At 40.5% G+C, this 13,747-nt stretch overlaps 2 protein-coding genes across 6 annotated transcripts in view; one reads left to right on the top strand and one right to left on the bottom strand.

The window, feature by feature from the left end:
* SHLD1 (shieldin complex subunit 1) overlaps nt 1–13,747 on the top strand; it is a 79,522-nt gene that overhangs the window by 13,661 nt on the left and 52,114 nt on the right. The gene's annotated exons all lie outside the window — the stretch shown is intronic.
* LOC118352292 (cytochrome c oxidase subunit 7B, mitochondrial-like) overlaps nt 6,220–13,747 on the bottom strand; it is a 49,726-nt gene continuing 42,198 nt past the window's right edge. Inside the window, exon 2 of the mRNA XM_035706028.1 lies at nt 6,220–6,526. Within this exon, the coding sequence (XP_035561921.1) occupies nt 6,272–6,526 (255 nt within the window). The 3' untranslated portion in view covers nt 6,220–6,271. The remainder of the gene's footprint in view (nt 6,527–13,747) is intronic.

The following is a 13,747-nucleotide window of genomic DNA, read 5'->3' as shown; positions in this document are numbered from 1 at the left end:
TCCATGTTCTCAAAATTGTCCAGGGTCTTTAGTTTTAATTTTCTGTTTGTAAGTAGGATCCACCTTCCTACCCTTTATCGTGTTCATGGGTGGTTTTAGTTGTAGGTTCCCTCCCCCATGCCTTTCAGCAGATTTTGCCCACAGTTTAATCTAGTTCTGATAACACTGGATCTATTTGCTCAGAGACAGAGCCTGCGTTTACATTAGTCTCTCTTGGTGCTCTGGTGGCTACCATTCTGTCTCAGACTTTTCACATATCTAGCTCCCAAGCCTACTGCATTTTTGGTTTGCTCGTTTGCTATTGTGTGTTATTAGGAAGTTGATCTTCTAGAGATTGGTAAATACAGTCAAAGGTTTCCAGCTGATAGTCACCATTGGGCTGTACCCACCCTAGTACTCTCTTGCTGTTGGCTACTCTCATGTAGCTTGTGCTTGGCTCACAATATAATTGACTAAGAACTGGTAGAGTATGGCAGGTTTACTTACAGTGGAATGGAGGTCTGAAGGTGAACCCAGGACCTGGAGCTCTAGCTGCTGGGTGAAATAGGAGCCAGGAGCTGACCACTAAGACTCAGTCAAATTAGCCCAGTTGTCAAAATCTGCAGTCAAAATTCAGACACACAGTTAGCAAGGGGGTGGAGCCACAGTGGTAGTATAGGGTACCCGCTGGTAGCAGAGCACAGCCCTCCAAGGGGTAATGCAGCAAGAGTACCCAGAAATCCCGGGCCGGTGGCAGGCAGTGTGCAGGTGGCTTATCAATGAGTGGCAAGGTCCCAACTTCAAGGTTGAAGTCAGCATCACAGTTGTAACCCCTTGAAGAAGAGCAGGTAAGGGACAAGTGGTCTTAGCTTTGGGAGATGGCAGGGACCACTGGAAAAGCCAGGTTGTAAGGATATGGACCCGAGCTTAAGCCTCACTTTTGTAAAGCATCCCCCATTTCACTGTGCGGCCTCTGGGTTTGGCTTATCACTGACCTGCTCTTCCTGGTGAAGCTTTTTGAAAGGGTTGCCTATATTCCATCCCATGTTCCTCTTAACGATTGTTCCTCACTCCTGAGCACATGTCCTCTACCCCCATAACTCACTAGACCAAGCCTGCCCTTGCTCAGATGCCAGTGATCTTCCCTAGGAGTTAAATCTAATGGATACTTCTTTCTCTCTCTCTCTTTTTTTTTTTTAATTTAAAGATTTATTGGGATCCCTGGGTGGCGCAGCGGTTTGGCGCCTGCCTTTGGCCCAGGGCGCGATCCTGGAGACTCGGGATCGAATCCCACGTCGGGCTCCCTGCATGGAGCCTGCTTCTCCCTCTGCCTGTGTCTCTGCCTCTCTCTCTCTCTCTCTGTGACTATCATGAATAAATAAATAAAATCTTTAAAAAAAAAAAATTTAAAGATTTATTTATTTATTTGAGAGAAAGAGCATGCATGTGCCCGTGAGTGGGTGGGGAGGGGCAGAAGGAGAGAATCTCAGGCAGACTTCCTGATGAGTGTGGAGGCCAAGGAGGGGCTCAGTCCCAGGACCCTGAGATCGTGACCTGAGCCATAATCAAGAGTCAGACACTTAACTGACTGAGCCACCAAGGCACCCCCCCTTAATGGATATTTCTCAGCTCTTATCTTGTATACCCAACTGCCATATCACTGTTCATGCCCTGGAGGAGGATATTAGTGGCAAGAGACATGAGACTTAAGAGCACTTTCTAGAAAATAATGAGTTGATAGCAATCTGAGATATTAGTCAGAAAAACCTCAAAGCCTTGGTCATTTCAGCCTGGATACCCAAAGGCAGGAGAGGCTGAACTCTGTCCAAATAAACACAGCTCGTCTGTCTTTTTTGTTTTGTTTTGTTTTAGCTCGTCTGTCTTGAACTGGTGTCTTGAGCAAGTGTCGTCTAGCCACTCTTTATGAAGTGATGGTAGAACAAGCCACTTGTCGCCTAAGCCAGGTACAAGAGTAGGAAACTGCCCCCCTCTGCCCTTCCTTGTGAGATCCAGCAGAAGACCACACTGCTAAAAAGGTCTTCTTGAAACTGCATATCCATCATATTCCTCTGAGTCTCTTTGAGATGTCATTGTATATACTTTCCTTCCAATTCTCATCAAAGCTCCTGTGCCTCATTTTCAGGGCCATGTGTAATCGCATGCCCAGGGCATTTGTTCAAAATATTTAATGACCAATTCAGCAGTATTTTGCAATATTTTAATAACTGGCAAGGTACCAGGCAACATACAGGGGCATGCCAGCTGAATACAGGCTCCTGTTCATGGGTGTCTAACTACTCATTAGCATAGGCCTGCCACTCCTGTTGGGCTTGCTTTTATGCTGAGTCAGGCCGTAGTGTCTCAGCTGCGTTGTTCCCATCCTTGAAATGTGTTTTTTCCTCTCTGGTCAACTCCAGGCCACTTAAGAGACTGCTGAATTAAGTCTGTCAGTTAATCTGTAGTACACATTTATTGATAGGCTTAGACTCCCTGCCTCTTAGATACTTGCTTCCTTTCTCTCTTTTTTTAATTGGGCTTAAGAAAAGTGTAGAGTAAACAGAAGTACCAAGTGAGGTGGTCATTGGTCTTGGATAAACCCTTCAATAGCAAAGTCACCAAGGTTTCCTGGCGGTGAAGTCCTGTGTGTACTACTATAGCGTGAGAAAGTCTGCATAGTTTGTGTTGGTGATCTCATCAGGGCTCTCTGCAACCTTTGTTCTGGAGAGCACCCCAGATACATTCCAATACAGGACAAAGAGCTCCTCTGAAGTTTTTGCTTACACATTGCAGTATGGAGGTGGTGAGCCCTTTCCTTAAACTTTAACTTCTAAGAGCATCTGTTGAGAAATTGGTTGAATGTATACAGCAAATTGAATGCTAAGCGTAATAATTCTTTGATGACTAAAAACCCTAGCTGACAGCCCTAGCTATATGTCTAAAGTTAAATAGTGGTTTAATGTCCTCTTATTTTTCTTTTGCAATCTGTCAACATCCCAATCTTCAAAGGCCATTTTGTAACCTGGATATTTAGGCATTTCATCCAAGGAAGTTGCTATTTAAGAATAGATAAAAATGTCTTTTTTCCTTTCTATGATTCATATACCTATTTGTAATTCTGGAAAATCTTATTTCCATAAGAAATTTTAAGCTCTTAAACCTAAAATCTCAAAATAGAGTTTATGTAATAATTATAGAATTCCCAATGTGGTGGTGTCATTTTATATAGGAGTCAGGATTTATTTTAGACATGTAAATAATGTTAAAGATGTTTTCCTTATAGTGCATTAAATGATACCCAACCTAGTGGCTAGTGACCCAGCGACCTCTAAACTGGACCTAAGGTATAGGTAGGAAGGGAAAGAAGGAGATTGATGAACTAATTCTCTGAGAAATCTCAGAACAAAATCTTGTGCTTACTATCCCCTGTCCAGCTGATGGGTTTTATTTGGAAAGTTTGAGTGTGCCGTCTGGCAGAGCTCCCTCAGGTGGCATCTGCAGATTTAGCCACTTAGGCTTCATTTTAGGATCCTAAACAGGATTTTGAACTCTTTGCTTGCTACTGTTTTAAGGCGGCAGTGTGTTCTCATTGTGTGACCCAAGTAGTGAAGCATAGTAAGTGCAGAGGACGAAGGCCCACAGAGTAAGAGAAAACCACTGGGCCAGTGGTTTTCTTTCTTTTTTGCCTTCTTTATTCCTTCTTCCTTCCTTCCTTCTAAGATTTTATTTATTTATTCATGACAGAGACATGGCAGAGACGTAGGCAGAGGGAGAAGCAGGCTCCCTGTGGGAAGCCTGATGCAGCACTTGATCCCAGGACCCTGGGATCACGACTTGAGCCAAAGGCAGATGCTCAACCACTGAGCCACCCAGGTACCCCTGGCCAGTGGTTTTAAAACTCAGATCCAGGCCACTCTTCAGGAGCTGTAAGGTCAGGACTGAACATCTGGGGGCCCTGGCCTCTCCACTCTTGCTCCCCATATCAACTTATTTGTGTTATAGGCTTCCAGATGAGCAGTCATTGAAAGAAAGGATGTCAGGGCCAAAAAGAGTTTGAAAACCCCCCAGCTCACCTTGATATGTCATTTTCTGCAAGGGACAGTGGGGCTTGATGATGAAGAAGGTCACCCAAGGTCACATAGCAACCTGGCAACTCTATCTCTTCAGTGACTCTCTGTACAGATTTAACTGTGACTTTTCCATCCCTTTTCTAAAAAGAGAAGAATACAGCTCTCTATTTTAGGCTGCTAAAGTGTAGGTAACACTAAGTAGTCATTAGAAGTACTAGTTTAAGAGGAGAATTGTTTTCAAAGGCTCAAGTATGCCAGTTGCCATCTGCAACATCTCTCATTGCTCCTCTCTTTTGAGTTTCAAAGACATCTGCTATGGGAGAAGCTTGTTTGCTTCTGTGTACTTTGCCCGCACTTAAAGTTTTAAAAAGAAATCCCCACTGATTTGAAAAACAGGTTGTGTTCCTGTTGAGAGCCACGCCTACGGGCATTTATCTTTGCAGTTCAGGTGTACAGGGTCTGACCTGAGAGCTCTCTCTCCAGGCTTCTACAAGTAAGCATTCAGTCATGACTTGTCACTCAGCTGTGTCTTCTTAAAATATCAGAAAACAACTTGATTGAAGTAGTCAAATGTCACCGTCATCAGTACAATTCACTTTTATGTATTTGTAGGACAAAGGAGACTATATTGAATTGAGAAGACAGAAAGATTAATAGTTTATTGTACACTTACATTCCAGATGCTGTGCTGTGCTATGCATGTTTTATCCACCATTTTTTCTGATTCTCACATCTGCCCCCGAGAAACAAGTACTATCATGATCTCCATGTTTCCCAGGAGGAAATAGTCTTATAGAGGTTCTATATTGATATGTTTTCCAAAGAATAGTGGAAAACCAAGACTCAAATCTGGGTCAGGCTGACTTCAAAGGCATAACTTTAAAGAAATGCAAACATTCAGGTATGAGTAAGTGCTAAGTAGTAAGTTTTAAGTATTTCTCCTTCAGTCTCTGCTAGCTTCTTCCTGCTAACCCTGCTAACCCCGAGTATATCTTCAGTATCAGCACCATCCTAGGAGTGACTAGAACTCTGGATCATTTTGACCAGAGTTATGTCCACTGCTCCCTGAGCTTGCCTTTCAACCTCTCCTCTTCCTTTCATTGAAGAAGCTCTAACCATTGGCAGACTATTCTCAACACGAGGTAGGATCCAACTTCTTATGTTAAACCTGAGGGAAGAAAATGAGTCTTCTCACTTTGCTTGCTGGAGTGAGTACAACCCTTCATAACTTTTCTGTCCAGAAGAAATTTTCTCATCTGGCCCAGGAACTATTCTTAAACTTGGCTCTTTGCCCATTGAAGTTATAAATCATGCTGTTTGCCAAGTGGCTGCCCTTTATTTACCTCCAGGCTCCCTAGAGTTTTTTGTGGAGCTGGGTTTTGCTAACATGCTTGAAGTTACAGAAACCCAGCTTATTGGAACATATCTTTTAAGGGTAAGCACTTTATCCATTTTGGGTCACCCATGCTAGCCTTTCGAGATTCACATTTTGTTCTTTGTCTCATCACACAGTGTTTGCAGCTGCTGCCTTTTAAACCTAGACCCTGACGTGTGAGCAGAGAATAAGGGCATATAGTGCCTGGCACATGGCACATAGTAGGTGCTCAGTAAAGGCTGGTTGAATGAATGCCTGAAAAACATATATGAGTGTAATTTTGATAAGGTATGAAAATGATATAAAGTCTCACAGTCCCTTGATTGCCACGTTAGAGCTTTGTCATCAAATTTAGCTTGTGATTAATCTTATGTGGACTCTAGGATGAGAAAGCTTCTAAGTTGAATACCATCTACTCTTACCTAATCCCTGCAGATTTGCCTGACTCTCATTTGGGAAGTCTTCAGACTAGCCCATACTGGCCTCTCTAAAGCCCTCGGCTTTTCTCCTGATGAGACTACAGCAGAGAAAAGAACATCTGTGAGGAGATAACGTGCTTCTGAGAGCAGAAAATTATCATTCCATTTCGAAGAAAGTATGTTCCAAGCAGAGTTGTTTCTTTAACTCATTTTTCTAGGGAATATTTCTCTAATTATAGTGCATGTGGCCGTGGCTTTAAGGATATCTCTAACGACTGCTTTTTATTTAATTTGATTTTAATTTTTTTGAAGGTTTCACATGTACTTTATTTCTTCAATCGTGCCATATTTTAATGGGTGCACAGTGCTTTCACTTGGCATCAATCAGGAGTCATTCCTGAGACAATACAGTATTACACCAGCTGGGACGATTACTGATCTCTCCATTCCTTTGGGGTAACTCTGCCAACAGGGGATAGGTCCCCTTCTATTCCAGTTTGTGTTGCTGTATATGCAACACAGAAAATGGTTTCTTTAGCTAATACAGCCTTACCATATGTGTCATGGAAATCAGGTGTCCGTTTCTGGTGCCTCCGCCTTGCTATTGTTTGCTGAATCCTTTGAACTTGAAGATGACTTAGAGCATTTTTTGTTTTGTTTTGTTTTGGCCATGGGAACATGGGAAGCTGCAAATAGAACAGAAAGGTGGTAACTCCAGCTGCTGTCTTGCTACAACTTCATGCCAAGTTCCCTTGCAAAGCACCCTCTAAAGACTGCGTTTTAAACTGTTTTCTTTTTTTTTTTAAGTTTATTTACTTAAGTAATTTGTACATCCAACATAGGACTTGAACTCATGACCTCAAGATCAAGAGCCACACACTCTTCCAGGCACCCCAAGAAAACTATTCTTATTACATCCTATAGCATTGTGACTTTGTTCCTGCTCACAAAATAATGCACTTGAGTGGAAAATTTAAATAAATTCTAAAAACAGACAAACAAGCCAAGAGATTTAGCTCCATTTCTTTACAATATATTCAGTTGATAGATCCAGAATTTTCTTCTATTAAGAACTCTTGGAAAATATGGGGAATATTGAAAATGCTGGGAATATTGGGCACAGTATAAGTAAAAGAATGAGGAAGTTACCCATGAGCCAGTGCCATTTTAGAAGTCAAGTTTGAGGAAGAATGGGTTAAAATAATATTCCATGTTTTTAGCCAGTAAAAACCTAAGCAGCTGTTCTCAGTCTACAATCTGGAGATGGTGCCCGGCAATTGCTTGCTTTGGGGCAGTGTTTGAGTCTGCTGCCCTCTAGTGACAACTTTTTACAGATTCCTGAACCTTACCAAGAACAAGAATTTAAGCCTTTTTATAATTCATTCTTTGCAGTTTTTGTGCCTACTAGAGATAAAGCTTCCAAATTATTAGAGATTATTTTCTCAGAATCTGAGAAGCTAACTTGTCTTAAGGCTACCAATGTTAAGTCTAGTGACCGTACATGTGTTGTGTAATTTGTGGACACGTTTTCATTTATCTTGCTTGATTGATAGGAGGCTAGAAAACAAAGGTAGAAAATGATATCTGATTTTTCTTTTGCATTTGGCAAGAAAAAGTTGTGCTTTTCTGCAAAGATAAGACCAAAGGATTTAAATTTGCCCTATTTGATGAAGTTATAGCAGCATGAAAGGGTAATGAGATTTTAAAAATCTATTGGGATTTCTAATCTGACATGATGGCCTAGCCATTACTTCCTACTAAATACAACTATAAACCATGGAAACGTGAGAGGCAGTCGAAGAATATTGAGCAATGGTAAGAAGATGAATTGCTTTTTGGGCTCTAGGACCAAAGAAGGAGCAGCAGAGGCAGGATGTCTTCTGTCCTCCCACCCAGCAGAAGGAGGTGCATTTCAGCCTGCAACCCAGCAGCTAGAAGGGGCCCAGGTAGGCTCATTTCTCCCCAGGACTGACCGGTTGGTCATCCTACATCACCAGGAGAGCCCAGCAACCAACAAGAGGGAATCTGTAGAAAATCTGTAAGAGTAAGTGGCCAGAGGAAGCCCTCTCCTCTCAGACCTCTGCTAAGACAGGCCCAGGTGGCCGGGGCGTGAGCAGCGGGATTCTGTTAACACAATAAGTGACCTGGCTGGAGAAGCCCCTTTGTCTCTGTGGACCTGAGACTCCCCTTGCTCCCTGTCCTCTTACATTCACTGGGCCAGCTGGGCAGCAGCTAGTGGCACTGGAAAAGGGGGCCTGAGATCAGCCACCCCCAAGAGACACCCACAGGCTGGGCTGGTCCCTCGGGCAGCACTAGCGGGGGCCTGTGGGAGCCTTAACTGTACCCAATAAATCAAGGAGACCAAGGAAACAGCAAAGGCTCTGAAAATTAAACTGTCCTTAGAACCACAACCCATAAAAGCAGCCCATGGCCTGTGTGCTAAACCTAAACAGGATGGCTCTGTGCTAAAATAAAGGTTTTTTTTTTTTTTAACTTTTTTTTTTTTAATTTTTTAAATTTATTTATGATAGTCACACAGAGAGAGAGAGAGAGGCAGAGACACAGGCAGAGGGAGAAGCAGGCTCCATGCACCGGGAGCCCGATGTGGGATTCGATTCCGGGTCTCCAGGATCGCGCCCTGGGCCAAAGGCAGGCGCTAAACCGCTGCGCCACCCAGGGATCCTAAAGGGTTTAAATAGGACCAAGATCACTCGTCTGACCAAGAGCCAAAAGTCACGAGTTGAATGAGTCAAGTCACTGAGACAAAGTAGGCATTGGAATTAACTGCTAAGAATTTAAAAGCAATCACCATAAAAGCTCTTCAACAATCAATTACAAGTTCTGTTGAAACAAATGAAAAAATAGAAAATTTCAGTGAGGAAATCCAAGTTATAAAAAAAGCAAATGGAAATGATTGAAATGAAATCTACAGTAGCCAAAAATTTGATAAATTGGACCTCCTCAAAATTAAAAACTTTCTCACTCTCTGCAAGCCCACATTAAGAGGTTGAAAGGGCAAGGTACAGACCAGGAGAAAATATTTGCATATCTGCTGTCTAACAAAGGACTAGTGTCTCCAGTATATAAAAAACTGTCAAAACCCAACTGTAGAGGGGCACCTCGGTGGCTCAGTCGGTGAAGTGTCTGCCTGCAGCTCAGGTCATGATCCCAGGGGTGGGATCAAGGCCCCATAGGGGCTCCTTGCTCAGGAGGAGCCTGCCTCTCCCTCTGCCCCTCCCTCTGCCCCATCCCCTTGCTTGTGCTTTCTTTCTTGCTCTCTCAGATAAATAAATCTTTTTTTTTTTTTAATAATCTGTTGGGCATCAAAAAAAATCCTGGCCCTTTTTTCTTTTCTTTATTTTTTTTAAAAGTTTATTTAGCTTTTTTTTTTTTTTTTAATAATCTTTACACCCAATGTGGGGCCTGAACTCATGACCCTGAAATCAAGAGTCACACGCTCCTCCAACCCAGCCAGCCAGGCACCCCAGGCCCTTTTTCTTTTAAGTGCTTGTGAGATCACCTTTTCCTTGTTTTCCTCTGCTTCCTTATGTTTCTCTGAAATAATTGTGTTTTTTTTTCTCCTGAAACAACTTTAGAAATCATTATACAAATAAACAGTTGCCTATGTTTGATCATTTTCATTGTTTCTGAGGTTTTGCTTTTATAGAGGGCTGTGTTCAACATCCTTCTGGGTAAGCCCTTATATTTATCTTAAATTATTCTTCAAGCTAAATTTCTGTAAGAAAAATTGCTCTCGTTTGTCCTCTAGACAAGGGATGCAAATCATTTTTTCCAAGACTCTTTTCAACACTAATATTATAATTTCTTGAAACCTTGCTAATTATAGGGGGGGCAATTTTCATGTTTTAATTTGCATTTCTATGATTATAGTGTAAAGAAATACTGTATTTTCTTGGACATTTTCTTTTCTATAGATTGCCTGTTTTCTATTGGAATTGTTGTCACCTTACTAATTCATAAGGGTACTTTATACATCAAGAATACTAAATCTTTAGCGTTTTTTGCCATAATTTTCCCAGTTTTGCCTTTTAATTTTTATATACTCTGATTAAAATGTTTTCTCTAAAATGACCCAATTAATGTGTACTTTATTTTTTAAATTTATTTATTTATTTATTAAAGATTTTATTTATTTATTCATAAGAGATAGAGAGAGAGAGAGGCAGAGACACAGGCAGAGGGAGAAGCAGGCTTCATGTAGGGAGCCCAATGTCGGACTTGATCCCGGGTCTCCAGGATCAGGCCCTGGGCTGAAGACAAACACTAAACCGCTGAGCCACCCGGGCTGCCCTAATGTGTACTTTAAAAAAAAGTAAAATATCAAAAGGAAGCAAAAGAGAACATTTTCTCTTCACACCCTCCCTTTCTCCTTCCTAGTGGTAACCAGTAGTGTTGTGTATATTCTTAGGGGAGTATACTATAAATATATCTATCTCCATGTTGATAAACCATATATGTAAATATATGTATTTTAGTACAGTTGATTATGCATAGCTTTTAACCTGTCAAAAATTCAGAAAAATACAACAAAACAAGTAAAACTAATGAATCCCTGAAGTAGTAATTAGTAAAAGTTTATTGTACGCACAATAAAAAGACAGTTTGCAAAAACTGAGAGTGCTCAAACCAAAATATGGAATGAGGCTCAGAAGTATATTGTTATAAAGCAGTGTATGTAATGTGGAGACTGGGACTATTCATTGCAATAATTGGTTACAGTGTTAGAATTTTCTTAAATGTAAAGGAATTGGTTAGTGGTTACCACCTGTCAGTTGCAGGGAACAATTTAAGTTTTGCTCCTGATTTTCAGAGGCATAAGTAAGAAGTGACCCAGGTCACATTAGCCTTTCTCATCTTGTAAAATAAACTAAATTAAGCTTTGCATGTATGATTAACTGGCTGTGTCAGCTCAGGGAATTTTCAAGTCTGGTCACTGTTTGTGTTTGATTTTAGCAAACCAGAAATCTCCAACAAAAACATATTGTTCTGCAACTTGCTTTTTAAAATTCCACATTCTATCACAACCATTCTTTAGCTGTTAATACCTCAGCCAGTTTAAGGTGTGCGTAATATTTTGGAGTACAAATACACTACAATCTTTTTAACTTTCTCCCTATTAATGGTCATTAGTCTGTCTCCCATTTTTGGCTACTATAAGTAAATGTGGGTTTTTTTGTTGTTGTACAGAGATTTTAGATTTTTATGTAGTAATTTTATCAATCAGTGCCTCTGCTTTGGTGCAATGTTTAGAAAATCATTCTAATTCCCAACATTATATAAATAGGTATCTCCTGGTAATTTTACAGTTAAAAAAATTTTTTTTAACTTTAAAATGTATATCTTGGTATAAGGTGTGAGGCAGGGTGATAGCTTTATTATTTTCCCAATGGGAGCCGATTATCTTAATGCTATTTATTTATTTATTTTAAAGTTTTATTTACTTGAGGGGGAGAAAGAGAGTGCGAGTATGTGGGGGGAGGGACAGAGGAAGAGGATCTCAAACAGACACGCCAAGGAGCAGGAAACCCCACCTGGGACTTGATTCCTATGACCCATGAGATCATGAACCTGAGCTGAAACCAAGAGTCAGAGGCTCAAACAATGGAGCCACCCAGGCATCCCTTAATGAATGCTATTTATTAGTGTAGAAGCACCCCTCTGGTTTTAAGTGTTGCCCTTCCTCTCAAAAAACAGAAATCATATTCTGTATTCTTATTTTTGACTTTAGAGCCAGACTAGTTTGGATTTGACCTTGACTGTGACCTTGGGCAAGTTGCTACACATTGTCTTGTTCAATTTCATCATCTGTAGATGAAAATGATAATACTGCCTGCTTCCTAGGTTGTCATGATGATTGAGGGAGGCAACGGAGCTCAGCACACTTAGTAAAGGCCTGTGGTCATTACTATTGCTGCTGTCACAGTTAGTGGTGCTCCCACAGGTGTTTCTAGACCTCTAGTTATCTGTTGAGCTCCTTTCAGGAGGAGATTTCTCATCCTTTATGTTGCTCAGTACTGGGCAAAAAAGTGATTTGTACTGGCACAGAGCCTTTACAGGGAAGTTATTCTGATTAATAATGACTCAGAGTATCCATAGAATTACTTCCTAGCATTTGCTATTAGTATATATGTTTTCTCCTAACTTTGTGTATAATTTTAGGCAAATAATCTAATCCTGTTCTCTTCATTGAAGGTGCATATGTCAGCAGATGGCTTCTCATTTGCCAAGTGCTTTGATTTGTGTTTGGAGATGCTTCCATGTAGTCTCCACAAATCATCTTATGATGAAGGATCTCAGTTAATATGAGGTGTCTTTAAGCAAAACCACATTTGTGAGAATTATGTTGGTGAGAATGTATTCTCTGGCATGTAAGATTTAATTTTTAAGTTATCTCCGCACTCAATATGGGGCTTGAACTCATGACCCCAAGATCAAGAGTTGTATGCTCCTCCAATTGAGCTAGCCAGGTGCCCCTATATGTCATGTTTGTTAGAGGTCCACCTAACCAGTGGAGTGGTTAGGTGGACCTACCTAACCATTCCTAATGCCTGGAATGAAACTTTTTTGTTGCTGTTGTCCTCTTTGTATCCAGCACCATGCTCTAGGTTGAGAGTGACATAAAACAGTGGGAACACATGATTTCTGTATGCAAGGAGCTGGAGGTCTAGTTGTAAAAATATGATACATAAACTTAAAATCAGAGTCAAGGTCAAACCCAGACTAGTCTAGCTCTAAAGCCAAAACTAAGAATATAGAATATGATTTCTGTTTTTTTGAGAGTGAAGGCAACACTTAAAATCAGGCAATGTAGGTTTCATAGATGCATAGAACAAGTAGATGTGCATATACTCATTTAAGGAAAAAAACATCTATTCAGGATGAGCAAATATCTTTATGTCAGAATCCTCTATAAAAAGAGTAGCTGTTGAAGCTACTACATTCTGAGTGATGCTAGGAAGATACAGCTTAAGGAATAGAAATTGGCATGTTATTTTATACTTACCAATGCTCCAGAGAAGAGCAATAATGCAAGATTTAATCAGATCTTGGAGGAAACATTTTTATAACCGTTTATTACTAGACCTCAAGAGTTTTCTTATTGTGGGTACTTTCAAAATTACCTGTAGAGTTTTAAGTTATTTTTTTTAAATTGCCTTATTGGCCATAGTTATTTTATTAATGTTATTGATATATTATTAATGAAGTATGGAGAAATAGTCATAATAAGAAACAGGTGATTGCTCAATTATGATTTAAGGTGGTACAGTAGAATTTTTACTTTCATTGTACATCCGAGACATGCCCTACAGGTTCCCACTGCTTTATGTCTGCTATAAATTTTCAGCTAATTCCCTAAATTTGAATTTGAGTTACTTTGTGAAGATGAGAAGATCATTGGTCTTTGTGCCAAGTCTGTGGCTAATCGTGTCTTCTTCCTTCAAAGAATTGAGTTGATTGAAATATGTTGTCTCTCAAATCTGGACCTGATGATTATGGATTATCTGGTAACTTCCAACAGCTCCAAGACATAGCAGCCTGAGCAAAAATAGGGATAGCAAGATTTAGAAATTGGGAAAAACAAATTTGGAATTATCTACATAATGCTGTAAGGGAGAATTTTTTAAAATGTGTTTATTTGATGGAGAAAGAATGAGAAAGAGAGTGGGAAGAGGATCAGAGGGAGAGGGACAAGCAGACTCTGCTGAGTGTGAGACATGGGGCTCAGTCCCATGAACCTGAGACCATGGCCTGAGCCAAAATCAAGAGTTGGGCGTTTAACTGCCTGAGCCTCCCAGGTGCCTGTAAATGAGAATTTTCTTTATGTATTCAGGTGAATTTTGTGGGGTCAGTATGAACCAATAATATCAGATAATCCTACTTTAGTT

This window comes from Canis lupus, chromosome 24, assembly GCF_003254725.2.
Source record: "Canis lupus dingo isolate Sandy chromosome 24, ASM325472v2, whole genome shotgun sequence".
NCBI classification, from domain to species: domain Eukaryota; kingdom Metazoa; phylum Chordata; class Mammalia; order Carnivora; family Canidae; genus Canis; species Canis lupus.
The sequence above is the reverse complement of the archived record's forward strand: the minus strand, read 5'-3'. Positions and strand labels throughout refer to the sequence as shown.